Source organism: Idiotropiscis lumnitzeri, chromosome 7, assembly GCF_059441095.1.
Source record: "Idiotropiscis lumnitzeri isolate Australia: NSW breed Sydney's pygmy pipehorse chromosome 7, RoL_Ilum_1.0, whole genome shotgun sequence".
NCBI lineage: Eukaryota > Metazoa > Chordata > Actinopteri > Syngnathiformes > Syngnathidae > Idiotropiscis > Idiotropiscis lumnitzeri.
The window spans coordinates 5,238,905-5,265,998 of record NC_142397.1 but is presented as its reverse complement, the minus strand read 5'-3'; the positions used below and the strand labels follow the sequence as shown (position 1 = coordinate 5,265,998).

Genomic DNA, 27,094 nt, shown 5'->3' with positions numbered 1-27,094 from the left:
GGCTTTCTTTCAGGTTTTTTTTTAAAGGGTGCATGGGGAGGGATGGGCCCTGATTCCGATCCAGCGCCCTAAAAAAGACACAGAGTTGTTATAATTTTAATGAGGGAAAAATAACACTACATAATATTGTACTTCATTAAAACATATAGTGATGACATTAAACAGAATTAGGACAAAACATTTTTCTGTCTTGACTGACTGCTGCTCCTAAATGCCGGCATGTGTACCAAACCTTCTTTTCAGAAAGGCCCTGAATGGCCGTTGCAGATAAGACTGGTCATCAATCAAACAAAAATCACGCCACTGTTTCTTTAGAGTTTTAATGTCGTAGTGACTAGCAACTCAACATTCACAACAAACAAATAGTTCATATGATAAAATGAAATAATTTTTAAAAAAAATTAATCCGTCCTCAAATGTTTTTTTTTTTTAATTATTTTTAGATTGTTTACTAGCTTTGACATTATTTCCAATTTATTTATTTAGTTTTTTTTCATTCATCCAACTATATCGTGTGAGCACTTAAAGTACAGGTCCTGAGAAAGCCTCTGAGAGGATTTTAGGTGCAGGTATGCCGTAGAGTGGCTCATCCAGTCCAAGCTTAGTTCCTTTTTGGAGGGATTTAACATTCTGGTGCTCTTCCTCCCCCCCATGATCTCTGTGTTGTTTGTAAAGGCAGCCTGAAGAAGGCACACGACTGCGGGTATGGTTTGTAATCACCTGTAGAAACGAGGGACAACCAATGATTACGTTCTATATCTTTGCTGCTGTAACACCTCAAATTTCCCCATTGTGGGACTAATAAAGGACATCTTATCTTATCTTATCTTATCTTAATACTGTAATCAATCAATTAATTACATTGTTGAGCTATCCTGATGGACACGCAAGGGATTTAACGCTTCAGCAATTCATAGGACCAGATAGGGAATGCCATCAAAATCCTTGTGCATTTAAAGAATGATCAATGCCTTCTCGTGATAATTACGAGGGCTGATTGGAGTCTCGTTATTTCTACACTGCCTGGGAAGGCTGCGTTTTTTTTTTTTAGCTTTTTTTTTCCTCACAGAATGTGTTAACTCAGCAAGATTCTGGTTTTGCGAAAAAAAAAAAAAAATGTTCTTCTTGAATGGTGCGCATCGTGGGGCCGCTTCGGGAGTGTCAATGTCCAGCGAACAAAAAGTTCCAGCGAGGAGGCCGACTCCACAGCCGAGTGTGACCGTATTGGAACGTAACTTTGAGTGATGTACGCATAGCCCGGAGCTGTTACGTTCCAAAAATAAAACGGTGCGTTGCAATTGTGTCAAAAAACTGGAGCCAATACTCCTTCAAATAAATGTGCATGTCTACTCATTTCCACTTCAGTGTCTGAAAAGACCCCAACTGGTGCTTTTATGCCATGCGTCCTCGCCGTGATCATCAAAGATGCACCATCCTAACCGCTTAATGTATGTACCTCTGCTCGCTTCCACATTTCCTCATTCTCATATAAATCAACCACAGAGTGGTTAATCCTTTTGCTATGTTGAAGTGGTCCCAGGTAGGGGTGTCCATGTGAATTTTGGTGCCAATTGATCACCGTTTTTGGACGTTATAAGTAATGAAAGAACGATGATTTCCATTGGAAAGTTTGTAATCAGTCCGTTTTGTGACTCTCCCCGAGACATGGAGAGAGCGGAGGGGTGTGTGGCCATATTACTCATTAAAAGTAGGCGATAATTCAAGTCGACACTTATTTTCTAATTTCTCCAAAATGAATAGATAAAAAAAAAATCTTATTTCAGTTTTCTGATTTAAAAAAAAGATATAAACTGACCTTGTTAGTGAAAAATCTTAGATCTTGTCCTTTAACGCGAAGCGTAGTGGAGCTGTGTGCATGGGTTTATTTCTTTTGGCATTTTTGTAGACGGTCGCAGGTAGGAGGAAGCGCCCAAATCGACTGGCTTCGCTCAACTCATCGTGTGACCTCAACTGTTTCACTGTACCTCTTTTAATAACTGCTTGGGTATCACATTCCAATAAGAAGCAATTACCCAGCAACAAGCAAAAGAAGCCTCTACAACCAGGTAAGGCGCACAGCACGTAAAGAATGTCTCGGCTGAGCAACACATAGCTTACTAGTTGTCAGGTTGGACAAACGCACAACTTCACATGAATGCTAATGATGCTCGCTGTCCACTTGATGTGCAAATGAGCATGCAAATGTAACGCGGCAACCGGTGCGGCTGCAGCAACCCGCCATAACAGCTTGTTCTGTTGGGGGCCCGAGAGGCGCAAACACATAGCATACGCCACTTGATGTTCTACATTGTTTGTTATTGCCAATATGCTCATGGAATAATAGTAAAAAGCAACATGTGGCACCCTTTCAACACTCTGCAATTTTTGCAACCTGTTTGGCAAAAACAAGTCATTTTTCCTCCTTTCCTCAAGATTACTCTAATAACATTCACTTGCTAAAACAGCTGAGCCCTTTTGTTGATGGCAAATTATATTCATCGGGGAGATGCTGCTCCACCGATATGCTTGAGACCAAAGTTGGGAAACCTACTTTCTGTGGGCCAGCTACAGCTCGCACGCTAATTTGAAATGTTGTCACATTTTGAGGAAAAGGAAATTTGCAACTGATGGTTGCCAGGTGGATGGTCATCCAGTAAATCTTTGAAAGTGGCACGCATATTATTAATATGATAAAAGGAAATGAGGTGCACCAAATCAAAATAGTCAAATCATTCTGGTTAACGAACTAACTAGCATACCATAATTTTATTAATAATTCAAATATGCTGATTAATGTGTTGATTTTTGACCGATGTTGGTTTCTGACAAATTCAACTGGCTATGTGCTTTGATTGGCCATTCAGCATTTTGAGGCTATGGCGGGAGAAAGGTGAATTCTAAAATCAAACAAAATTGTGATTATAGTCCCAAAACATTTATCTTTCATAATATTTCACAATTGTGGCCATGCTTAAACTTGCTAAAGAAACGACATTGCAGTTGTTTTTCAGTCTTTTCTTTGTCTGGGGTCATTACAATGAATCTCAGCAGGCACGATATTAAAAAAAAAGCCAAACTATGTGGAACAGTTTGCAACATATTTCACACTTCAGTAAGCCAAAATGTAATTTCCTATGAATAAAAAACAAGTCCAAAGTGGTTCGCTGGGTGCAACATCTCAATTAGTGCAAAATAAAAAGAAGAAAAAAACACTTTAAGGCGATCTACTGACTTTTTGCCTTCTGATGGTTTCGCATGAAATGGAAGTTGTCTTGACTGACTTTATATGTCGGTATATACGGTAATATTTATAGCAAAGACATGCAGTTAGGACAGCAAGGGGGGCCAAGCCTGATGTGAAGAGTCAAATAAAAATGATAATTCCATTATTTATTTTATTTTTAGTTCTCTGGTCTGTATTTTACAGTGATTTTCTTTGTCAATACAATAAAGTCAACAATTTCATCAAAAAATGTCCAAAATACAGAATTATCACAGTTCCTGTTCAAATACATGGTTGAGAAGGGAAGAGCGACTGCAATAAGTCATAACATCTGTTGTGCCTCACGCGACCGCGCACTTTAATTGACTCAGGCAGTTATTGGCGGGAGGCCTCGCACAAGAAACGTTGTGTGTCTTTGTTTTATCACACACGGGCCGCACATGCTGACGTGGACCAGTCTGTTTAATACATTTGTTTGCCATACTCAGTCTTTTCGATCGGCCAGAAAAGTGAGTGCAAGGAGCTAAGAAAAGTACCGTGCCAAAAGGGTTAATCAGAAAACATCAGACAAGCAGTTGTGATAACGGAGATGTCGGTCATTTTAAACTTGGGGCTTTCATTTTATATGGCCAAATGCTTTTTTGATGGAGAAATTAAAAAAAAAAAAAAATCGGAAACTATCTTGAATATTCACAAATAGTATGTATGGATATTTCATGTAGGCTCAGCATGAATTAGCTGCCACTGGCACAGTGTCATGTACAACCTGGCGTTTTTTGAATTTTACCGTGCAACACACTCATCCCATTTTAGGCTAAATGGACCAGTCTGTGAAGATTAACCGAAAAATTTGCACTCTTTCCATGTTAAACTGATTCACACCTTATGCAAATAAATATGCCCGGACCAAAGCTTTCTTACGTCACCATTCCACTGTGATACTGCGTTGAAGAAGTAACTTTGTTTTTTTTTTCCTGTCAGGGGTCACCACAGTGAGTCACTTGCGTGATTTATGTATCTTTATGTCAGATTCATTGTTCACAGCTTTTTTTCACCGGTTTGGTTAAGGCCATGTATTCAAGGTCGCTTAGTAAAATAAGTGTGAATGTGTTCTTCATTTATTGTTTCATAAAGCTGGATTACGACAAGGAGTTATCTTTTTATTAATGGCAGTGCATGTGGATGTATGAGAATTATTTAGTTCACAACATGCACTACACAATCACTCCACGTTTTAGTGATTTATTTTGTCTTCTAACAAAAATAGATGAAAATACAACACTCCAAATATTGTGAGTGAAAAGAATGCTAATGTTTCCCCCCCCCCCCCCCCATTTTGTAAACCATTTTTTTAATGGCAGCCTCCTAATTTACTGGCAAATATGCCACTCTGAATAGCTCATAAATTCGCAAATCTGACTAATGCAAGTGCTTCACTGTTATCAAACTCACCAGATGTGGAGAAAAGATTGTTTGGTTTAAATTCATTATTCACCACAGTACAATATTCACATAAGATGCCGTTTTGTTTCAAAAACAAAAAACAAAACGCTAGTTTAAAATTTGTTTTAAAAATGGCAATTGAGTTAGCAGTAACCACACGATGCAAGCAAGTAGCTTGTCGTCAGGGCTTACCTTTTTTTACATTTTAGCTTTTAAAGACGACAAAGTTTCACTTTCTTAGATTCAATTTACTAAATGTTAGATTTTGCTTTGTGGTGGCTAAGTTCGTCGTTTCTCGTAGTGTGTTAAAGAAGCTAAATACCACAGTTACCTTTGGCTGTTAGCTTTTTCATACTGTTACTATGAGACTTTAAGATAGTTTGCTTTCATCCACCCTTTCAAATTAACTGCACTAGTTACTACAATGTTATATTCTTTCCTTTTTTAGGAAAAAAGAGAGAAATATCTATGGAGTTAGCTTACGTCATAGCAGGAAACACAATTCAGGAAGCCATCAAGTAGTTCATCTTAAGTTTTTTTTCCAACCTTTTATATAAAGTAGGAATATTAAGTTGTGTGGTGTTTATTAGAAAATTAATTTGCTAGAAAGTGTGGTGGATAAATCTAACTGGTTCAAGGAGACAAATGCCAACATTTTATTTACTGTTAGCATGAGCGCTCTGCTACCCTCAATAGGCGTCACAATGTAAATAGATTTTGGGCGCAATTTGCCATTGTCCACCCATTTCGTTGTCTATAAGTAACGTCATTTGCTATATTCTGGAGATTTGTTCCCCCCATAAATAAAGAATTGGATCATTTCAGTCAGCTTATTGATTTTGCAGTATTCCGTACTTAAGGAGGCTCGCTAGTAGCCATTATTTAGGTCCTATTTTTAGTCTTTTCTGGTGTTTATTGCCAGCGAAGAGTCTCGCACCATAAGGTTAGCTAAGATAGGCTAGCCATAAACAGTCGATTGAGGATGTGCAGTAGTTCTGTGATGACTTGAACATGACATTTTGCTTTACCTGCAGCCGTCCACTTTCTCTGCCTCATTACAAAAGGTTAATGGAATTACCAGACCTCCTCAAACGCTTTTTGCCCGCTCAGCAGTCTTCCGTAACACTTGCCCACCTCTCTTTATCCACGCTTCGCTTTTTTTTCTTCTTTTTTTTTTTTTAACTTATTTTATTTCATGCACCGTCATCACGCCCATGTTTATGCAGTCATGGCACTCTTCATGTTCACGTGCCGGCCTTAAACTAGGCTACAGCTGCTCCATCCATTTTTCATGAAAGTGCTGTCTGTTCAAGCTACACCGTAGCCTACAGACACACTCATGTGCCTTTTAATTAGAGTGGATATGACAGAACAATTATTCATCCCGTTAAACGAAACGAACAAAAGAAGCTAAGAAGGACCACGAAACAGTATTTCTTTCTTTTTTGTTCACCCTTGTCTGGCAGATATGAAAGTGACAGTATTTAATGGCATCCATTCAAATGCGGCTCACAATGACAAGACAGCAGGAGTCGGCCGCTAAAATATCATAAAATATGGTCTGTCGTTTGCAATACGGGCTGCAGGTTCACTACAAATTCTCTACCCTAGAGGCCGTAAACACTTTTAGAGGGCAAAGCGGCCCCGATCTAAAGGTCAGTGTACATCCCTGTTGTTTTAATGAAATTACAGCGAAGTCATAAAAGGAAGGATTCATCGGAAGCGCACATTTACTGCTGCCTTAATGCAGCGAGCTCAGCTGGTCGTCCCATTCATGTTACAAAGTGGCTCATCTCGTCACTGTGTCCATCTCCATTTCCATCAAATCAGTCATAATCCAAATAAATGGCAGCAGTGCAGTGTGTAAGGCATTGGGCTTTGGTGATGGAGGACACTGGTTAGCGCCCATTATGGACAAAAATGTTGTTGATAGAGGTTAAGTCTGCTGGCTGGGTACTGTTGCGATGCCCTTGAGCAAGGCGTTGCCAACTCCACTCCAGCTCAAGTGGCACCAACCCCTTTCAATCTCTCCTTGTCTACATGTGTGATCTAGTTTTACGTGTGGTGTGCAACACAAAATATACATCGGAGTGTGAGTTGTGTTTCTCCTTGAGGGACGCCAATAAGCTTCAATTAAAAAATTAAAAAAAAAAGAACGGCCAGCGTGGGTTTTCTAAACTTCTGTCGACAAAATATTGGCATACCATCAATACATCAAATAGTCCTGAAAAGTCACCCAATCCTATAGTTCTGGAAGCCATCGAAAATAATATTATTCATATGATTGATTGTTTAAATTTAGTTACTTTATATATTGTGTTTTTTACAGCATTTTCTTGCGTCTTATCAGTTTTGAATATGAATATTTCACAGATTTAAAATTGTTTTTATTTATTTTTATTTAGTATTATTATTAGTACAGCAAAAAGGTATACTTTGTTCGAAATCTTTACAAGATATATTAAACAGAAGAAATTGCGCATTCATCTAAGGTTAGACCAATTGATAAACTAATAGTCTCCTCATTTCAATCCTATTTTTCTCTCTTTGTCACTTTTAGTTGCTTAAGTAAGAAAAGTGCTACATATATTAAATTTGCAATACTGTATAATCTTTGGAGAGCCTTGTTAGAATTTGAAGCATTGATAATCAGCGTGCAATCACTGTATACGTTTGCAGTACTCATTTTATAATCACACATGTAATTGCTATAATTTTTTTTTTTTTTTAGCTACGACTGAACGTATAAGGCTCTCTCCTAGTGGTTGCATTTAGTGAATGAGAAATCTCCAATTGGATTTAAGTAGTCTTTAAATGTTTTAAATGAAACTTCCTTAAATCTCTGTATACCATTCGCTAAAATATCTCATGTACATTCTGTGTAGAAGTGAACTGCGGTGGGTGAGGCCTAAAAAAAAATCTTTTCAAGAATGGTGATTAGACACCCTCTGGTGGAGAGTCGCTACAAAAACTGCTTGACTGTAAATACAGTAGTGATCCTTCCCTCACACTGGGCCAGTTGTGTCACTATCAGGACTCACGTGCAGTGAGTGATTTGACTCCATTTGAATCTGTCACTGGAACACGCTCTTGTTTGTCCATCTTGCAAGCTTTAATAGTCAACGTGCGTCATCCCCAACAACAATCAAACACGAATGTACACCGCAGCAAGTCTTGTCCAAACCATTTGGAGTTGCCACAATTATGAGATTAAGTATTCAAACTAATGATGACACCGTGAAAATCAAAAATTACTAAACGATATTGCAACATGCGTGCAACACAATACAAGGCAACCCCATGTATTTAGTTGATTAAATATACATGCTCGTCTTCATATTACGTACATGCAAAATGCTTTAAGGTGTTCAAGCGGACTAATGCAAGCGAGTCAACTCTGGCTTGAACGAAATACCATCAACAAATACATCCAGACTGTTAGGAAGCGATCGGGGTTCATTCAAATAATGGAATATTTCCATCCGTTATCCACAAATGTGTCGGAAACCAGTGCTCCTTCATACACGTGTACGTCCAGAAATTCTGCTTCGTTTAGCTTATGCTGACCCACTGCTAGCTCAGTTGCTTCAGTTTTTGATAAAGATAGGCCGCCGTCAAAATGGCCGTTATGCCTATGACAAAGAGGACGGCCACGGTGATCCCTAGGCCCACCGACACACTTTTGTCGTCAGACTGGCCGTCGCCGTACTGGGCTGTGTGCACAAAAAAATGGAACATATTACTTCATAGAGAAGCACGCACACACTCGCCACGCAGGAAATTGTGGAATTTGTTCATAAAAAAAAAAGTCCTTTGTTCACAGAGTGGTGGAAAAATACTTACCTTCTTCTTTAGACTGAATGGCTGCTGGAAAGATAAGGAGAGTATTTCAATATGAAGGATGAACATTTGAGTTGTTGCTGTACGATAGCAATCTTATGTCAAGTTGTCGTTTTTTCATAGGCACTAAAAAAGCAACTTTTTCATATAAAGCCCCCACAAACGAGCACGGATTTAGCACCGCACATCCATCTTTTCCCAATCATCTGCTTGGAAGCTTTAAAATCTCCTGTTGTGATCGTTTCTCAGCAACAGCAATCTTCCTCGGTCCTGAGCCAATTTGAACCGCTGTAGAAGAATAACTCCATCACGAACCATTCCAATCAATATTTACTGCGATGGTCTTCGGTACCTCACTGATCATGCTTCACTGAGTGTAGTTCCCAAATGTTTCATTTTTTAACAATACATGCTAAACCTTTTTATTGTACATTGGCCTACATATAAAATTTGAGTCAGTCAGATTGACTCAATTTAAAACCAAAACCAGCCATGAGGTTTCATTGAGCAAAATAAGTGATTAGCTAAATGAATACAGTGAATTGCGTCTCTTTTCATTGTTTACGTTCAAGTAGGCTCTGCTTCTATACTTAGTGGCACCAGTATTGCAACTCTGCTTTTTTTTTTTCATTTAATGTTGTTCTATTGGCTTCATCAAGGTGAGCGCTTCAACTCTCACTTGAGCGATTTGGAGCCGAGTGAGCTGGGAACTGCGCCTCCAAATCTGAGACCATTGTGGATGGTCAGAAAAGTGTTAAGTGCCTTCTTAAGGTGGGAGTGTGGAGTTCCGGGCATGTCCAACAGGGTGGAGGCCCCCAGGGACAACCTAAAAATGTCTCATGGCTAACTTGGGAATGGTTCGAGATCTGGCGGGAATACCTGGATGAAGTGGCTGGGGGGAGTGAACTTTACACTTTCCTGTTAAAACTACCTCCTCCACGACCCAACCCAGATAAGCTGAAGAATTTGGTTGGATGGTTGAACGATAACTATTTAGCCAAATTCACATTTTTCTTTGCAAGCCGTTCATGTCAATGATAGGTACTAGTAAAGGTACGCAAGGCGTGCAACATCATTGCGTGGGTATTGTGGAATCAGCCAAAAGCTAAAATTAGCATCCCGCTTTTAACTTGCATGCTTTGGGTAAGCAAAAATGAGTCATTATCCAAGATTGTTGGTTTATTTCAACTAATTTACGGCGATCGTCATTCGTAATAGTCGTGTTTGCTCATTTTCAAATGGTGTGTGTTTTGAAAGACAGTCTTGGCAACCAAATAGGATGTTCGTTAACATCATCGAACAGCGACAAAATGCTGCTTAAATTTATAGTGGTGAAAAGACATCAGAGGGTACATACCGTCATCAGTCCTGGCTTTTATGCGCACGGTGAGCAAAGATGACTCGCCGATGTTCTGCTGGACGACCGTAGTCTGCGCATTCCTCCTCCTCCTCCGACTGTTGCATTGCTGTGGATTGTCAATGATGGGCCGCCAGGAAATGGAGGTGTTTCATTGTTCATCTTGTTTGAAATGGATGCCCTCTTACCTTAAAGGTGTCGCAAGTGCTTTGCTCGCAGAGTCGTGTACGTGGAGATGCTTTCGTTCTGTTGCTCGATGAAGCGGAAGACCGAAAAGTGGAAGCGGGCCTTTTGGCTCTCGCCGTTTTCTAGGATGGTGGTCAACTCGGCGATGGAGCAGCTTTTAATGCAAGGCGAATCTCACATGCGTCATATTGGCCCAAATGCATTCAGGCGGCGTATTAATGACAGGAAGATGTTTTTCAAAACAGAGTGACAGTAGTCATTAATTGGCATTGAAGGGCAATGTGAAGTTCGATACTAGTGTCGAGTTGATCCCAATTGTAGATTCCGAAAACTTTGTCCAGAAGTTAAAACGATTGGAAAAATCGCCACAAATTATTTTTTGGAGTAAACATAAACGTCAGCCTGAATCCCAATTTAGTCCCCTAATTCTGAGACAAAGACTACATCAGGACCACTTTTGGAGAATTAGCAGAAGGTGGAGTTGGTTGGGTGCAGGGACACTGAGGCGTAGCACCGGTCCAGAAGCACAAAGTACCTATGAAGAAACAATGAGGTCCCCAGCACCGAGTCAGAGACTCCAGGTCACAGGCGGATTCCTCACATTTACAATCTATCAAGAGCCATGTGGTTGCAGAAGCAAGAGATCTACCTAGGAAGTATACAGTACCGCTCGGTATTTATCAAACTTTCCGAATCAATAAACTAAATTCTGCAGAAGGTTCAAATGAACCTGGGACAAACCCGAATGATGAAAGATTCTTACTGTGACGTCAGGTTGGACGCATCCACCTCCACGTAGATCTTTTTCCTCAGTTCAATGCCCTCCTGTGGCATGATGAGTGGAGTGGTGTAGTTTTCATCCTGGAAAGTTAAGGATGAAATATGTTACTCTTCCCAAAATTTTGACGGTTTGTGAATGAAGACAGTGGCACCTGGAACAAGGTCATGCTGAGGGTGCTAATGAAGCTGCCGTTGTTATCCTGCAGAGCAATGGAGGCAGATGATCTGCCAAGAGGAATAGAACATCCCACCGTTGGTGACACCTTCAAAATTCACTTCCTGAGGTGTTGTGTTAGCGCACTTACACGTCCACCTGGGTGTTGTTGAGAAGATACTCCAGCGGGTAAGCGCACGAGTAGCAATATTTGAGCTCTGCATTGTAGGTGATTGTACCTATGGTGGGGTCGAAAGATCGCACCGCACCGCTGACGTTAACCCGTTGGATGTTAGAGAAATCGGAAAATATTCCCGTTCCTCGATGGCAGATGTGCCGCACACCCCTGCGATATCCGTGTATTGTGATTGTGACGGAAAAAAAAAAAGATTATTAATGCATTGACAAAATACTAGCCATTGTATGCGGAACAGAAGGCATGATCACAATAATTAATTGGTCGGAATTATGTTAATTGTGTGGTATTGATTGTGAAATCCCCAAAATGTTCTTTACAAGAAAATGTTCTTTGCAGGCCCGCGAGTCTAAACATGGCATTCTAATTTATATTACGTTTGTGGAATATGAGTTAAGCAGTATAATCCATCTCAGCTCAGTTTCAGAAAACAGGTGAGCCGTGATTGGTCATTACTTGAACCCTGGCCGGCCCCTGAGATGGCTTAAAAAAAAAAAAAAAAGGAGTATTTTATTGGTTAACTCATACTGTGGTTTTTCACAGACATATATATTGTTGTATACTTTTGTTTAGTTTCATTGAAAATTAAATGTATTTTTTTTCTCCGATGAGGTGAGGTGACCAAAACACTCCATCCATCTGCTCCTGGTCCGGCCCCTCTTGTCAAATTTTAGAACCCATTGTGGCCCAACAATCAAAAGGTTTGCCCACCCATGTTGTAAACTGCGCGTAATAAAAAAAATATATTTTTGGGGTTTATTTTTAGTGCTTTCCTTGCAAACATTTACTGTCCTTAAATTATGATTTTACAACTGCAGTCGTTTAGGTTGGTGATATACTACAGCATGTTCCTAAAATTCAGGTTACAGTGTGTCACCGCTGTTTGAACAGAACTCCGTTTTAAACTGACGCCCCCCAGTAGTTTGCTGTCTACAGAACTGCGACATGAGGTTGGCGGTCGGAAATTGAGCTTCTTCCAAGAAGAAAAATCTCTCCTTTGGCTTTACAATTATTATTGTTGTTGATCAAAACAAAATGTCACCAAAAGCCTTCATTATTAATGATGTAGAATTTAAATCAATTTAAGGGCTTCAAAAATGCAAACAGAAATTGCACCAGATGTTCAACTTCAACCTTCGGCAGATCAATCAATATATGAAGTCAGTGCGGTGTCCTCGAAGGCATTTGTCTAAACTAAAATCAATACGTCCCCCTTCGGAGATGGGTTGAAGGTGGTCTCACCGGGTCGTCTGGCGTACGCTCCACAGTCAGATAGGCTGAGGGCCTCTCGGCCCGCAATCCACTGTGAGGTCAGAATCAGGACGCTGATCAAAGCCATCTCCCACCGCTCTGCCCTCTGTGTGAGAAAACTGAGGGAGAAGCACACTTCAGAAGGAGGTTCATCCAGAAAAGGCATCCTGGATTAGGCTACAAAATCCATTTATGGAACGTGTGTAGGGATCTAACCTACCTCAGTCTCTCGACCTAGTTTGTCGGGAAAACGTGCTGTGAAGGCAGTTTTATATGTGATAACCCGACCACCATTTTCGGATTGGACGGGAACGGGGTCAATGACACATTGGCGGGGTTTTGGCGGGAACAATTATCTTTTTGTCACACCAGGGCTCCGTGGTCATCTCCTGGAGGCAAATGAGGAAACCTGACACAGGACACTCTTTAAACGAACGTGCTCTAACAATGTATAATGTACATTTTTTTTTTGGAGTGCATGCACGAAATGCACCTCTTTATGGCTAATATGAAACCCAATCAAGCGAGGGACTGTTTTTCATGGACACAATGGCGAGAAGAGGGCCTGTTGTCTTCTGAGGTCTTAGAAAATGAAAAATCTGTCATTTAATATCTTCAGAGTTGTTTTGAAGTGCAGTTCCCGCAGAAAATGCACTCTCTCCTCATCAGCTGTACATTGCGCATCTTTAAATTCAAGATAAAATGAGTGCAAAAAAATGTGAGCAAGAGTCCCGAAAGATGATCTTGTCAGCTGAGCCACCTGGGAAGAGAAAGCTCAGATTCAGGTCAATATGAAGGATGGCTGTCTCCGTCAGCATCCATGTCGAGATGTGATGACGTGACTCCATTCAGGCCGGCTTCATTCTTCTTCCCCATTCCCACTTTTGGGAAAATATTTTAGTGACCCCGAGGCAAGGGGAGACTACAAAACCTGTTGTACTTGTTGCATTTGTCCTCGTGTGTGATGGAGTCATGCTCACTTAATGGCTGTTGAAAGTCAGGATTAGAGTGCAGCCAGTCATGCACGTGAGGTCTAGACTTTCATTATACGGGTCATCGCAGTGGCGAATCAATCCAGTGAAAATTGGAAAGTTAATTCCAGCAATCATAAAAGGCAGTGGTATTCTGTACTGGAGCCTTTTGTGGAAAAGTCTCACCAAATCAGAAAACCCAATAAATTCACATTAAATCTCATGCCGTGAGGATTGAAAACTTGAATATGAAAGAAAATCTGATTTTAGGAGATAGGTTTGAAATGTGGACTGTTGTGGAACACAAAAATATTGAACTTTAAGGGAACATGTATTTTATGCACGTTTAAATAATGCAATAATGTGAAACTGACATGAAAATATGAAACAAAATATCTCATTGATTTTTTTTTTTTTTTTCACAAATGAATGCTGTATAAAATTATGCTAATAAAAGATTTATGGACTGTCTCTGTATTATATAGTATTAAAAATGCATTGGATATAGAAAATGTACAATTATTTAAAAGTATTTTTCTTCAGCTGGATCTGGGGCCTAAGTCAAGGTCGAGGGAATTCTGAACAATTCCAAATACCATTCGGTGTGAGCTCAACACCTTCACTCACACCTGCATTCACTAGAAAACAAAACTGTTGTCAGGAAAAGCCTGCTAGATCAACTGCGCTTAATTTTAGGTTCATCAGAGGACATTTAGCGTGTGTGCAGAGTCCCATTTAACATGAGTTTTAATGTGATTTGTTAATTCTCAACATAGTTCAAAGATTGGTTGCATTCTTGTGCAACCATAATATCTCAGTTGGTTGATACTTAGAAAAAATTAATTTGCGTTTCACTAGTATTTGGTCACGTCAGGCATAAAAAATGTTTTAAAATGATTTACTGTAGCTTTGTATCAATTTTTTATATCACAAAAACTTTTTTAAATATAAGTATATTACACATTGCGATAGATTTGAATAATTGTATTCCTTTTAAAAATAATAATCATCATCGCCATTACTAAAATGATATATATTATAACAGTTAGACATACAGAACAAGAACAGAACAACAAAAACAGTTTGTATTATACATTATATTATTAATGTTGCGTTGTTTTAACATACATAAAAAAATGTTTATTTATTTAAAGTATTCAACAATTAAAACAGAAACACATGTTTAAAAATGTTTTTAAAAAAAATCTAAACTCTTTAAAAAAACATCTTAACAAATTACATTATTGAGTTAAGAAAAAAAAATAAGAGAACCTAATTTTACATCATGCTGCTTCTATACTTTATGCTTGGTCAGCATCATAGTAATATTATTGGCATGGATGCACCCATCTTGATACTTCTGCCTTATAAAAGTTCAAACTATCTAACTCGAAGTTCCATTTTTTTTGGTATGTACTGAGAATATAATCCTTCAACTGCTCTCAATAATGCAGATGGTACACAACACCTGAAACACACATTTAGTGATGTATGCGCAAATGATCACTATGGAGCGTTTATAAATTAATGTGTTCATTTATAGGCCGGGTTCCAAGCTCCTGAGGCTGCAGCAGCCAAGGAGGCTGGTGGGTGACGTGACTTCTGAAGAAGGCGCAGCGACAGCAGCACAAAGCCCACGCTCATCCCGCCCAGGATGACCACCCCTGAGATCAGCGCCGTGGTCACCGGATTCATCAGTTGGGAGGGGTCGCCTGGCGCTGTAAGGTAAAATGGAGTGCATGGCCAATAGAAGAAACGTAAAACAGATCACCTGCTTTGGCATGAACTTATCACAACTGCGCTTTGTTGTTTTTCTCTCAGAAAAACGTGTTTTAAAAAAACTGTAATTTCCATAAGTATCCCCTGTCATCAGTTCCAGAATCCCAGAAAAGTGTATTTCATAAATATTGTGTAAAGCTGCTTACCAAGCTGAGTGTTGTTGACGGGGGTATCCTCTGGAATAAAAACACAATTAGTTATTTTTTAAATTTTAACCAAGCAGATTTTGATTTTAATTAAACTTGGTGTACTTTTTTGCACCGATTGACTTAAAATTGTAGATTTCGGGTCCTATTTTGGCAAACTGGTGTTCGTGCCCTTAGTGTGAATTCATTTTCGTGCCAGCGCAAGTCAAGTTGAGCATCTATACGGCGGTATTGCGCCCATTTGTGCGTTTCAGCGACCGGGGTTGATTCGTTCCCTGGGTCATCCAACAATTTGGTAACAGAAAGTAGTCTGTACTCAGCGTAAAAACAGGCGCTTTGTCAATCTCGTGCCGGGCAATGGTCTATTTTAATTTTTAATTTTTAATTTTTAATTTTTAATTTTTAATTTTTAATTTTTAATTTTTAATTTTTAATTTTTAATTTTTAATTTTTAATTTTTAATTTTTAATTTTTAATTTTTAATTTTTTAATTTTTAATTTTTAATTTTTATTTTATATTTTCAATTTTTTAATTTTTGATTTTTAATTTTAGACTTCTGAAAAGAATGGTTTGTTTTGCAGTGCAGATGTTTTGGTGTTATCGAAGGCAGGCAGACTTGATGCTCCGCAGATCTGTGTGGTGCACGTCACCGGATTTCATTTGTACATATGAGACATTGTCCGCTCTTATTTTATTGGATGAATGTTGAATGTGTTGGACCTTCTATCTAAACATCAGTCTAAAGCGTGAATTCGTACCACTCCTGGTGATGATTGGTCCGGCGCTAATTACGGCGTTCCCACTGGCGGCTGGAGGCGAACCAAAACTGGCCCCTTCGTCTCGCCTTCGCCGCCGTCCGCAGATCTGCCGAACACATAATTTGTGATCCCGGAATTCTAAAGCCAGGCCCGACACCAGCGTTGGCAATGACGACGTACCGGCATAAGCATGATACAGTCGTCACTTTTGCACAACTTGGTGACGCAGTGCAGGAACACCGTGGACATCTTCTGGTGCCGGTGCTTCACAAAGCGGAAAACCTCAAAGGAAAAGCGTCCCATCTGACTCTTGCCGTTCTCGAAAACAGTGGTCTGAGGGTCTTTGTAGCAGCTGTGTCGAGACAGAGAGAAAGTCACACATGCGATATGATGTTCAGACATTGTTGCATTCAGCGGGGAGGGGCATGAATGGCTTAATAGCTCCCCTTTTGTGGCTCGCATATTACCCCAGGAAAAGGTCGTAGCGGAGTTCATCATTAGGATTCCCTGAGGGGGTTGTGTAACAGTAGTCCATCAAGATGTTCCAACTGCGGGGGGACAAAACTGTGAGATTGGGATGCCAGATAGCCATCCGACTGCACATGGGAAAGCACACACGGGCCTTTCTCCTTCTGTCGCCGCCTGGCGCCTCCGTGTCGTATAATATCATAATGGTGGCGTCAATGCCGTCAGCCATTGAGTTATTTTCATTCATATCACATCTTTAGAATTGAGCCTGCGTTAAATAACCGCCTCACCGTACCGTTTGTCCAGGTTTGTGGCCTTGACGGCGGCAAACACTCTCGTCTTCAAAGCCAGTCCGGCCATGGGGATGGAGAGCATTTGGTTGTATGTTGAATCCTGCACAAAATATATTTTGAAGGAGACATTATTTGCCTGTGAATTGCTTCTCAACAATGTAAATAATTACAATTTTTTATCTTTTATTACATTTCACTGGTAAATAAATTTACAGTACAGGTCTCCAGATTTACTTGTAGTTTTTTTTTTACTAGGCCCGCAGTGGCCCCGATCCTGACATTTTAGAGGCACATACTGTAAATTTACCTTTATTTATGTTCACATTTTCACTCCTTTTTTTAAACTTTATTACTGATGAACTGGCTAAAGTATGGCGCAGTAGTTTGTCAGCAACTATAAAATTACTCAAGAAAAATTAAAAAAAAGAAAAAAAATGTCCGCAAATTTACTGGCTGCAGATTTTTTAGACATCATTTTAAACAATTTAAAAACGTACCGTATTTTCCGGACTATAAGCCGCTACTTTTGTCCTAGATTTTGAACCATGTGGCTAAATTCAAAGGTGCGGCTTTTCTGTGGATTTTTCTTTCACCGGTAGGGGTGCTCTATTGTTCAGAAAATGCGCAAAATAAATGGCTATTTTTTTTTGGTCTTGGGTCTGTTCTGTTTTAATTAGAAAGGTTGTTGCTGTGTTAAAAGGCACTGTTTTAAGAATCTGTTTATGTACCTTTATGTGCATTCACAGGACAAAATTGTTCTGTACATGCAGTAAACAACAATTTTTTTTTTCAACATAGATAACTGCGGCTTATGTGTGGGTGCGCTTTATGGTCCGGAAAATTAGGTAATTTTACTTTATATGATTTTGGGTTTTTTTTATAATTTTTTTTCGTCATAGCTATTCAAGCAGACATACAATTTCCTGTCAATTTTTCTTTTCAATCGGTATTCATTGTAATAAACCTTGTTCCATTTCTTTATCATTCATTCACATCTATATAGATCACTATTCTGGCAACGCATGACGTTTTGGAACAAATTCCTGTAAAGGAACCAAACCCCAGAACTTCTAATTATGTCTCAAGTTGAAAAAAGCTTTGTGAATCCTTGCTGCAAACGACGGATATTGATTCTTCTCATTATGAACCTCAACAAAGATCTCCACTTAAAGTCTAAAAGTTTACATGCAATGAAGCGAGGCAAGCTCACTGGCTCACTCACATTGTACAGCATGAGACTCAGCGTGCTCACAAACGTGCCGTTGCTGTCCTTGACGGATATGGCGGCTGACGAGCTGCGAAAAGATGCAGAGTGTGAAGTCAGGTGTGATCCATACAAGTTATTTGGAAATTATCAATAAGGTGCAACAGCTTCATCTCACCTATAGGATTTGCGCGACCTTATTGCCCAAATAGCGGCTGGGGGATGTATTATTAATTTAACTGCCTCTGATTTTTAAAATTTTTTTTTTAGAAATCATAGTTAACAACGTTAAAATTTGTGTGAATTGAAAGTGGTGTTTGAATCAAAATAAGACAAAGAAGCGAGGCAGACCGATAATGTGAAATGATCTTTATTTATTGCACAGTGAAGCCAATATGTGCTCGGTCCGTGGGACCGTTTCAATGCCACGGCGGGTGCTTCTGTTTTGGTTACCAACAGCGTTCACATGAATGGAGATAATGACTCAAGTTCATTGATGTTGTAACTTCTGTGCCCATCCGTTTTCTAAAGCACTTGTCCTCATCACAGTCGCGGGTGGGATGGAGAGGCGGGGTTTACCCTCAACTGGTGACCAGCCAATGGCAGAGCACATAGAGACAGGCAGCCATTCACAGTGACATTCATAATCAAGGTTGTATTAGCGCAGGGCCGCATGTGTGTGGCTGCCGTCAAAGGCAACTCTCATTTATTTCCTTCTTTTATTTCATACTTTTAATGTGGTTCGAAAGCACATTGAATGAAGACATTGTTTCATGTTAAAATGTGAAGAAAGTTAGAATTTTCAGGTAATTTATTTTGGTTTAAAATCGTAGTGAAGAGGAGGAACTTATTTTTTGTATGTATTCACTGTTGTTTAGGTCAGGCAATAGATGCACATAACGGCCACAAGAGGCGCTGTACTTGGAAGAGAAGGCAGGAGTTTGGCCTAGAAGACAAGTTGTTTATTTTTTCTACTTTTGTACTTTTATTCCTTTTGAGAGAATGTGGCCAGTGAGGTAAATATTGTGCTATTTGCTTTTTTTATTATTTTATGTGACCCATCTTTATTTTGTGCGCTAATTAAGTTTTTATATTTCTCTTTTCTTAGTTCTGACGGCATTGTTGGGGTGTTGTTTAACCTCTACAGACAAGTAGACCACATTAAATGTCTGTTAAAACCAAAGAACAAAGTTCAGCCTTGATTGAACTCAAAAGGAGTAACAATCTGTACTACTTGTGGTATGTGGGCTCCTTCTGGTGGTATGAGAATCACTACATTTACTGTTCAAATGTGCATAGTGTTACAGTGGCCTAATGTATTTTTTTTTGGTTTTGTTTTTTAATCCAGCTTAGTTGTATTTCACTTTTGCACAATACATTTGCAATTAAAACCATAATTTATATTATTTAGAAATTCCACTTCACATTTATATGTCATTCATTTTAATTAAATACTTATTGAAGTACGTTTTTATTTACCTATATCAACAGAAGAGGAGTGTTAATGGTCGAACTGCATAATGTTACAGTGGCTGTCAATAATCCATTACTGTATTTTGACGTTGGTCACTTTGGAAGTACTTTCCAAGTTTGGTCTAAAAGGTTTGAGAAGCAATTATTTTGAGTCTTCAATGAACCAGAATTCTGAGAATATTTACTGTTGAGAGGCTGAAATCTGCGGATTTTAAGTTAAACAATGGCTCTAAACAATTAATAATTTCGCAAAATAGTTTATAGATGATTTAATTAATTATTACACCTCTAATGGAAAACAATATGAAGTTTGTATCCTGTCGGCTTCTATAACAGAGCAATTTCTGTTTTGATTGGCAAATTCCACATTTTGTTTCAATGAAGAATTTAACATTCGTATCGTTCCAACTTCTTTAATTGATCAATTAAAGAGTAGCAGAAAAAAGGCCAACTTACGATGCCAGCTGTGAGTTATTCACCAAGTACTCCAGTGGGTAGCTGCAGCTGAATTTGTATAACAAACCGGGGAGGTAGCTAATGATCGTCGGCGGGTCCGGGGTGTCAACAAATCCGGAGACGTTCCCGATTTGTACCAGCGACATGTTCCCGTAGGCGTTGGGCCCTAACGCTGTGCTGACCTGCAGAGAAAGCAAAAGTTTTCTCACAAGCCAATAAACAACTTTATGAAGTTAATCGATTTTGATCAAAACCAAAATGCCTGCCTGGCTGTGTGTGTGTGAGTGTGCGTGTTGTTTACCTCCAGGCTGTTGCCGCAAGCTTCCAGGGTGCTAAGGCCGATGCTGAACAGCACAACCGTGGGGAAGGTGTTATTATTGATGAAGCCTCGGCACTGGGTGTCGCCATGGTGACCGTTGAGGGCCAGGTCCGTGTCAGTGTAGCCGGAGAACAGCACGGGGCAGAAGTTGATCTTCACCGTGATGGTTTGCACGCCGCAGTACACGCTGATGTCCCGCTCGCCTTTCAAATAAATAAGAGCTCTTGAAACTGGGAGTATAACCTATTGAAGACTTCTTGTGCCTTCTGAGGGGAGGGGGAAATTACTCAAATACATCAAATATTGCCACAATATTAACATATACTGCATTAATAAAAAAGTTTGCTATTATAGGCATTAATTTTGTTCAACAAACGTAATGAATTTAAGATCCAAGAATTGACTAAATAAAATGACATCCTTTCACACGGATAATAGTCCCTCACGTCGGCAAGCCCTAATCTAAACCAAAAAAGTCAGTTCGTTCAACGTTTGCAAATTTAAAATGTGTATGATTTTAGTTCTGTAATATAATCTAATTAATATATAAAGGGCTCCAAAATTGAGCTTTAAGAACTAATTTATTATCCTTTTCCTTATTGTTGTCATTATTGTTACACTGCCAAAATATAATATCAATTGCCTCATTTCAGGTTTTAAGAAATTTATTCATTTATTTTAGATAGGGTTTCTCAAACTGTCAGGAGGTAATGTTTTATTGTTTATTTTTTTTATTCACAGTAGTAGTAGTTGTTGTAGTACTTCAGGTCCGCTTTGTTCGATTTAGTTTATTCAATTTACGTCATTTACTCACAAAATATGCAGCAAAAACGAATGACTCATTTCATTGTCCACTCTCAGCATTTGGCATTTAAAATACAACTCTTTTATATCATTTTTAAATGACTTATTCTTTACAGGATTTTAATTCTTGGTTCAATTAGTTCCATACTCCAAAACCGACAAAAGAAATTCAATGCTGCTTCACATAAATTTTTGCACAAGGTTTTTTAAACATAAAACAACCTCAAAAGTTAAGAAAAAATGCATGCCCTTTTTTGCATCAGGCTCCGAACATGTACAAGAAGCACATTGTTTTTTTGTATTAATATGATATATTTAACAATCAATAACATATATTATTCATATTGCTTAAAAATACATCAAACACGTATTACAGAGTTTTGAAGAGTAACCGTCGAGAGCCAAACCTAATTTTATATATATATGTATATACATATATATATATATATATATATATATATATATATATAATTTATTTATTTATTTATTTATTTTAAATATACTTTCCTCTAATGCTACCTTAACATTGTTTTTTGTTTAAGAGGCTGAAATGTACTATTAATAACATTTTCCTTCAGATACTGGGAGATACTGTATATTAACATTTTTGTAGTTAGTTAGTTATCATTTTTAAATGAAATTATATATATTACTTGTGCAGCATTACAAAAACGCAGTAAGTATTGGGTTGTAAAAATTGACAAAAATATTATTTAAAAATGTTGGCATTAAATATGAAGAGCAGGTGAGCCATTCGAGCCAATGCCACACAAACTCATCTGAGAGGAGCAACGTCATCTGCTGACACATTTCTATTGGCTGCTGCTTGATGACTTTTTTTTCTGTGCGACATGAAAATGTTTGTTCAATTTTCGTTTTTGTTATTTCGTTAGTATTCGTTAACTCAAATTACACTCGCAATCAAATCTCTCTCTCTCCATACACATATAGCGATAAACTGGAGCACTTGAAAGATTTTCTCAAGAAATCTAGAGTTGTTTTCAATAGTTTGTGAAAGGACAGTACATTAAGTGTAAAGATGATCTAATATATTTGTTTTACATTGTATTTTTTAAAAAAAAGGTGTAACTCAATCAAATCATATTTTTTTTGCTGTGTGTAGTGAATGTATATGACACTAAGTTCACTTTTTGAATTGAACCATGAAAATAAATACAATATTCCACAATATCGGATTTCATTGAGATGCCACTGTATCCGAAACAGCTCTCGCTGATGCGTTACACTTCTACACTACTGCAATCTACAACAATCAAAATTTGACAGAAACATCTGTGAATGTAAAGTATTTGATCTGTAAAGTGGTCCTGATGTCGTGGCAGATGTGCAGATGTCATCCTCACCAGGAAACCTGCTGTGGAGGTTGGCGTCACAATTGTATCCGTTAAACTGCGCCGATACCGACGCGACGCCGCTCATCAGGAGTAGGACGAGGAGGCACGACGGCGTCATTTGGGCACCCGCGAGACGTTTGGCCGTCGTCATCTTCAGAGGGTCAACATGGCGTGCCGCACATTCCCCGGAGCGGACGCTCAAAAAGTGCCGTTTATCTCCCGAGCGCGAGAGAGAGTCCGCAGGTGATTGCCCTCTCTGACCTCGATCAAAGCAGTGCCACCGTCTTTCTCCGGGTTCTCCGATCCCCTTCTGCCCTCCCCACACCTCACTCGCTCATGATGGCCGCCAACCTCCCAGCTTTACAAGGCCTTTTTAAGCCAGGTCACGCCTCATTTCACCCCCGCTGCTCTCTTTTCTACACCTGTTTAACCGTTTCCTGATGCCTTCAAAGCCACCCCACCAGGGAGAAGGCAACCTCGCCTGCATTTTGTTGTGTGTGCGCAGATATGAAAGATAGCGGCGCCCATTATCGAAACACGGCCTCGGTGACGGACATGGGAACCTCCATCAGATCTGAAACGGCCTCAACAAATCTTTTCACAGAGCCCCGAAACCGGAGCTGCCCGCGCTGTTTCCCACTCGCCTCCGCCGTTTCTGATCATCACCTGTCAGCCGGCACAAACGCCAGGCCTCACTAGGGGCGAGGGAGTCGTATATGAGTTGGGACGGGGGAGGGGTGGGGGTCAACCCAGAAATTAAGCTGTCATCGGCCACTGCGGCGGCCCACATTCACAGCCACATAATAATCAGCTCATGGTCCGACGCGGAGCTGTCTGTAGGTGATTGGGATGCACAAAGCGTCACTAAAAGGCTCTCCGACGTCTAAGCTGGGCTGTACATTCAGCGCGGCACAAGGAAAAGTGGGTATGTGAAGTTCATTTGACACTTTTGTCCTGTCGGCCTCGAGGTAATGCGCTTAGCCAGTGGTCTTTTTAGATGGTAAGCCAACTCATTCCGAAAACTGCATTGCAGAAGAACTACAATATACGCCACTCATTTTACTGTAACAAAAAAAAAATTGTATGGCTTATTATAAAACTTCAGAACTTGGAAATTAAATTTGAAATAGCTCAGACATATGCCTTTCCACATCAAATGGATTCTTTGTGAATCCAAAACTCATTGTGTTAGAGCAGAGGTAGGGAACACCGGTTCCTGGAGAGCCATATCCTGCCTGTTTTAGACATTTTCCCTTCTCTAAGGCTTCCACCGGGCTTGTTGGTGTGCTGTTGTTTGAATCAGGTGTTTTTGGAGTAGGGAGAGATCTAAAACGGGCAGAATCTAGCCAGGAATCGTGTTAGAGCGACGCTAAGAAAGTAGACCTTGTTCCTGTCTCCATCTTTGATAATGGGTTATCACTTTAGTGTGTGAAAAAACAAGACGACTATGATTTGGGGGGCGCGATAGCACCAGTTACACGAGGAAGATTATAAGTGCCTGTTAATGGTTTTATAATATACAACATACAAGACCTTGGATAAGGAGAAATAGGCAGACACTTCCCTAAGAAAGCAGCCATCAAGTTGGATTTGAACTGTGACATGATCTAGTTTTTGGTTTCGGGTTTTGTTTTGTTTAGGCTTTACACGATCAGTAGTTGATTTGAAAAAAAATGATATCTGATAAGAAGATGCAACAATCTATTTATTGATTGCACAGTCTAGCGCTATTTGTGGGTGATTGGGAGCGGCCTAACCTATAAATAGCCAAAATTTGCATATAATTAATGTCAATTGAAATTCATTGGGAAAAAAATAATAATGAAACCCTGAAAATTCTCCACAAACCGCTAATAAACGTTCAATGCATGGACAATGAGAGGGCAGCCAAACTACATTGTCGATTGGAAAATGATGTCAACTGATAACCATTAAATGCAAAATATATGCTGATCGGATTCAGCCAATCAGATCTTTGCAAAGTCTAATTTTGTTTCATGATTCCTGATTCCCCTGTGTCAATTTTGTTGTCTTGTTTTTCTTGAGGGGTTTTTGCTTCCACTTTGCTCTCGACAGTCAGGTCTTTGCTTTAGCAACCTAGGAACAAATCGTTCTGCATTCTGACTCTGAGACGTTATTAGCTGGCATTGCTTCCTTCTTCCACTTGCTTCGGTCCAGTATCAGTTTTGTCCTCCTCTTCCATCCTCCGACTCGTCCGGGCACTCAGCCTCACGTGTCGGCCTCCGATCCCGTTTGGAATTCCTGACGAAGCCCGCGGCTGTTGACGATGAGGTAGCGCTGAAAACAAATATAGGGCACTTCCAAGCAAACAAGTGGCAGTGAGCTGCCAACGAGATCAGATGGCCGCAAACGCATAAAATGAATACATACGGCAAGCCCGTTAGCATCTTTCTTATTTTACAACTCCCACCCAGCTGATGACCTATTTTGTCAATGTATAGCCATGTGTTCTACTTCTGGGCTTGTCTTTCAGATGCACGAGTTTCTTGACAAATCAAATCACACTCTCCTATTCGTTGTGTTATTTTCTTATTTTTGTGTATTTTTTTTACTTTGCTGATTGCAGCATAAAATCATTACACAACTTTCCCTTGAAGTTGCTTTGCTTAATGCCAACACTTAATGCGGAACGCCATAGACAGGCTAAAGAAAATAGCATCTACATAGCAGTGTTGAAACTTTTTAAGTGATAAATATTTCAACAAACACGGTGCAGCAACAAGCTGACAGACAATTTAGCAATAAACACTGTCATATTTTCTTTATAATCTACAAAAAGTGACTAATATTACTGCAGATTACCGAGTCTCAGAAATTGAGTGAAACTCTTCGTTTGTCTGCAAGACTGTATTATACTGACGCCTGGTGGCCAAGTTGTGCACAACAAGCTGTAACAAATGAATCGAGATGCACACATTTTTTAATATTTCTATTCTATGAATTTGTTATAGTGATTATTTACTATTTTTCTTATTAAATGGTTGAAATTGATTAATGGCCGTTCTATTTAAAGGAGCCAATTGCGAGGCACATAGTCAACCATCCACACGAGTCTTTTTAGAGTCTTTATATAGTTTTACTTTATTGTAGTTTTATTTTACAGTGGTGAACTTCTCTCTGGTGCAGTGTTTTACAACGTTTATGGAGCCAATTTACAGGAGAAAAATCTCCCAGAACGGCACCGCGGCAAACAAAAATGACACATAAGGTTCAAGTATTGAAATGATTATCTTGTCTCAAGTTAAAATTTTGTGAGATTTTACTGGCAGTCTGACTCAGGATTGTTTTCGTTTCCTTCTGTTTCCTGTAGGAAAATTATTTCAAATTCAATAATTATTTGCAACTTCACCCATTGGCATGTGAGACTGCAGTTATTTTTCATGCAGGAAGCCATTGTGCATCTCGGGCCAAGATCGGGTGAACCAGAGTTTGCACGCCGTTGCGCTCACATACCGTTAAAGGCCCACAGGTCACGACCCACCGACACTTTCTAGATGTGCCAGATAGAACTGCCGCTATCTGATGGAACTGAAAAAGCTACACTCGTCTAAAGCGCACAGTGGAGCCGGCGTCACAAAACCCGTGAGATTGAGCCGGTAATCCGACGCGCCAGTTTGAACACAGGCGGGAAAGTGAAGCCGTCATCAAAGGCCTGCTGGGATTCAACCTTCAGTAAGCTGTGATTCCAAAAGCCAAAAATCTTTTTTTCTTTTTTTTTTGTTTCAGCTCAGCAGAAGAGAAGTATTTGGATGTATTTGGGTAGAAATAGAAATGGTTTATAAATTCTCTCTTTGTTCTGTAGCGCTCAAGTGGAAAGTGGAAGTAGAAAACAGACAATTTGACATCAAATTCTTCTATGTTCTAAACTCCTTGGTCTCATTGGGGTGGTGGCGAAGCTGGATCCTATTCTTGCCGATGATCCCTCTATGTTTTATCTTCATTTGTCATAACTTAGACACATTATGAACATGTAACAGCTTTACTTAACTCGCAGTACGCTGTTTGGAAAAGGCAGTGCAATGTTTTTTGTCTCTTGCAGGCCTGTGTCGTGCTGTTTGTGATTGGTCGTATGGGACGGATTTAAGGGCAAATCAATGTTAAAACATACATTTAAATAGTTTTATTTCCAGTAGAAATGTGGGGGACGGATTCAGAAAGTAAGGTGCTATGTTCCCTCAATTGCACCCACGTTCACTACACACAAAAATACATGGTAGGAGATCTTTGAATTCAAGCTCCTATACAACAGAGGGAGTACAAACTGTTCTATGGTGCCCCAGTGTGCTCAGCACGTCTTACTACACCACAAGTGCAGCTTCCAATCTTTGATTCTGGGTTCAAAGGTTGCAGTAAAGGCAAGAAGTTCGAGGAAAATCTAGGCTTTTATGATTCTTTATAATGTAATACTAGTTTGGCCTTTTTCTTGTCTTCTGTTTTTTTTTTAAATAGACTTGATTTTTTTTCACCCCAGACAAAAAAAATGTAATTATATGCACTTTCTATGCATGCTATCCGTTTGTTTGAACGCGTTTCACTGGTGGAAAAAAATCACCTGTGTGTGCAAAAACGGTTCGGGACAGCATGTGATCGTTTCAGTTTATGAGAGCAAAAAAAAA

General features: G+C 39.5%; 1 protein-coding gene, 1 long non-coding RNA gene and 1 pseudogene across 2 annotated transcripts in view; 1 reads left to right on the top strand and 2 right to left on the bottom strand.

Annotated features, from left to right (window-relative positions):
* LOC148333192 (uncharacterized) overlaps positions 1-15,257 on the top strand; it is a 50,480-nt gene extending 35,223 nt beyond the window's left edge. Inside the window, exon 4 of the long non-coding RNA XR_015844249.1 lies at positions 14,945-15,257. This is a non-coding gene — a long non-coding RNA (uncharacterized LOC148333192). The remainder of the gene's footprint in view (positions 1-14,944) is intronic.
* On the bottom strand, positions 8,240-12,518 carry LOC148333193 (zona pellucida-like domain-containing protein 1; annotated as a pseudogene).
* zpld1b (zona pellucida-like domain containing 1b) lies at positions 14,781-22,608 on the bottom strand. The gene is made up of 10 exons (XM_088300801.1): positions 22,467-22,608; positions 20,281-20,501; positions 19,980-20,161; positions 18,069-18,141; positions 16,849-16,946; positions 16,553-16,633; positions 16,266-16,437; positions 16,086-16,191; positions 15,327-15,356; positions 14,781-15,119 (listed from the first exon to the last, which is right to left on the bottom strand). Exons 1-10 carry the CDS (start codon positions 22,606-22,608, stop codon positions 14,935-14,937), a joined length of 1,290 nt encoding a protein of 429 aa, XP_088156927.1. The 3' UTR covers positions 14,781-14,934.
* Between the last annotated feature and the right edge of the window lie 4,486 nt (positions 22,609-27,094).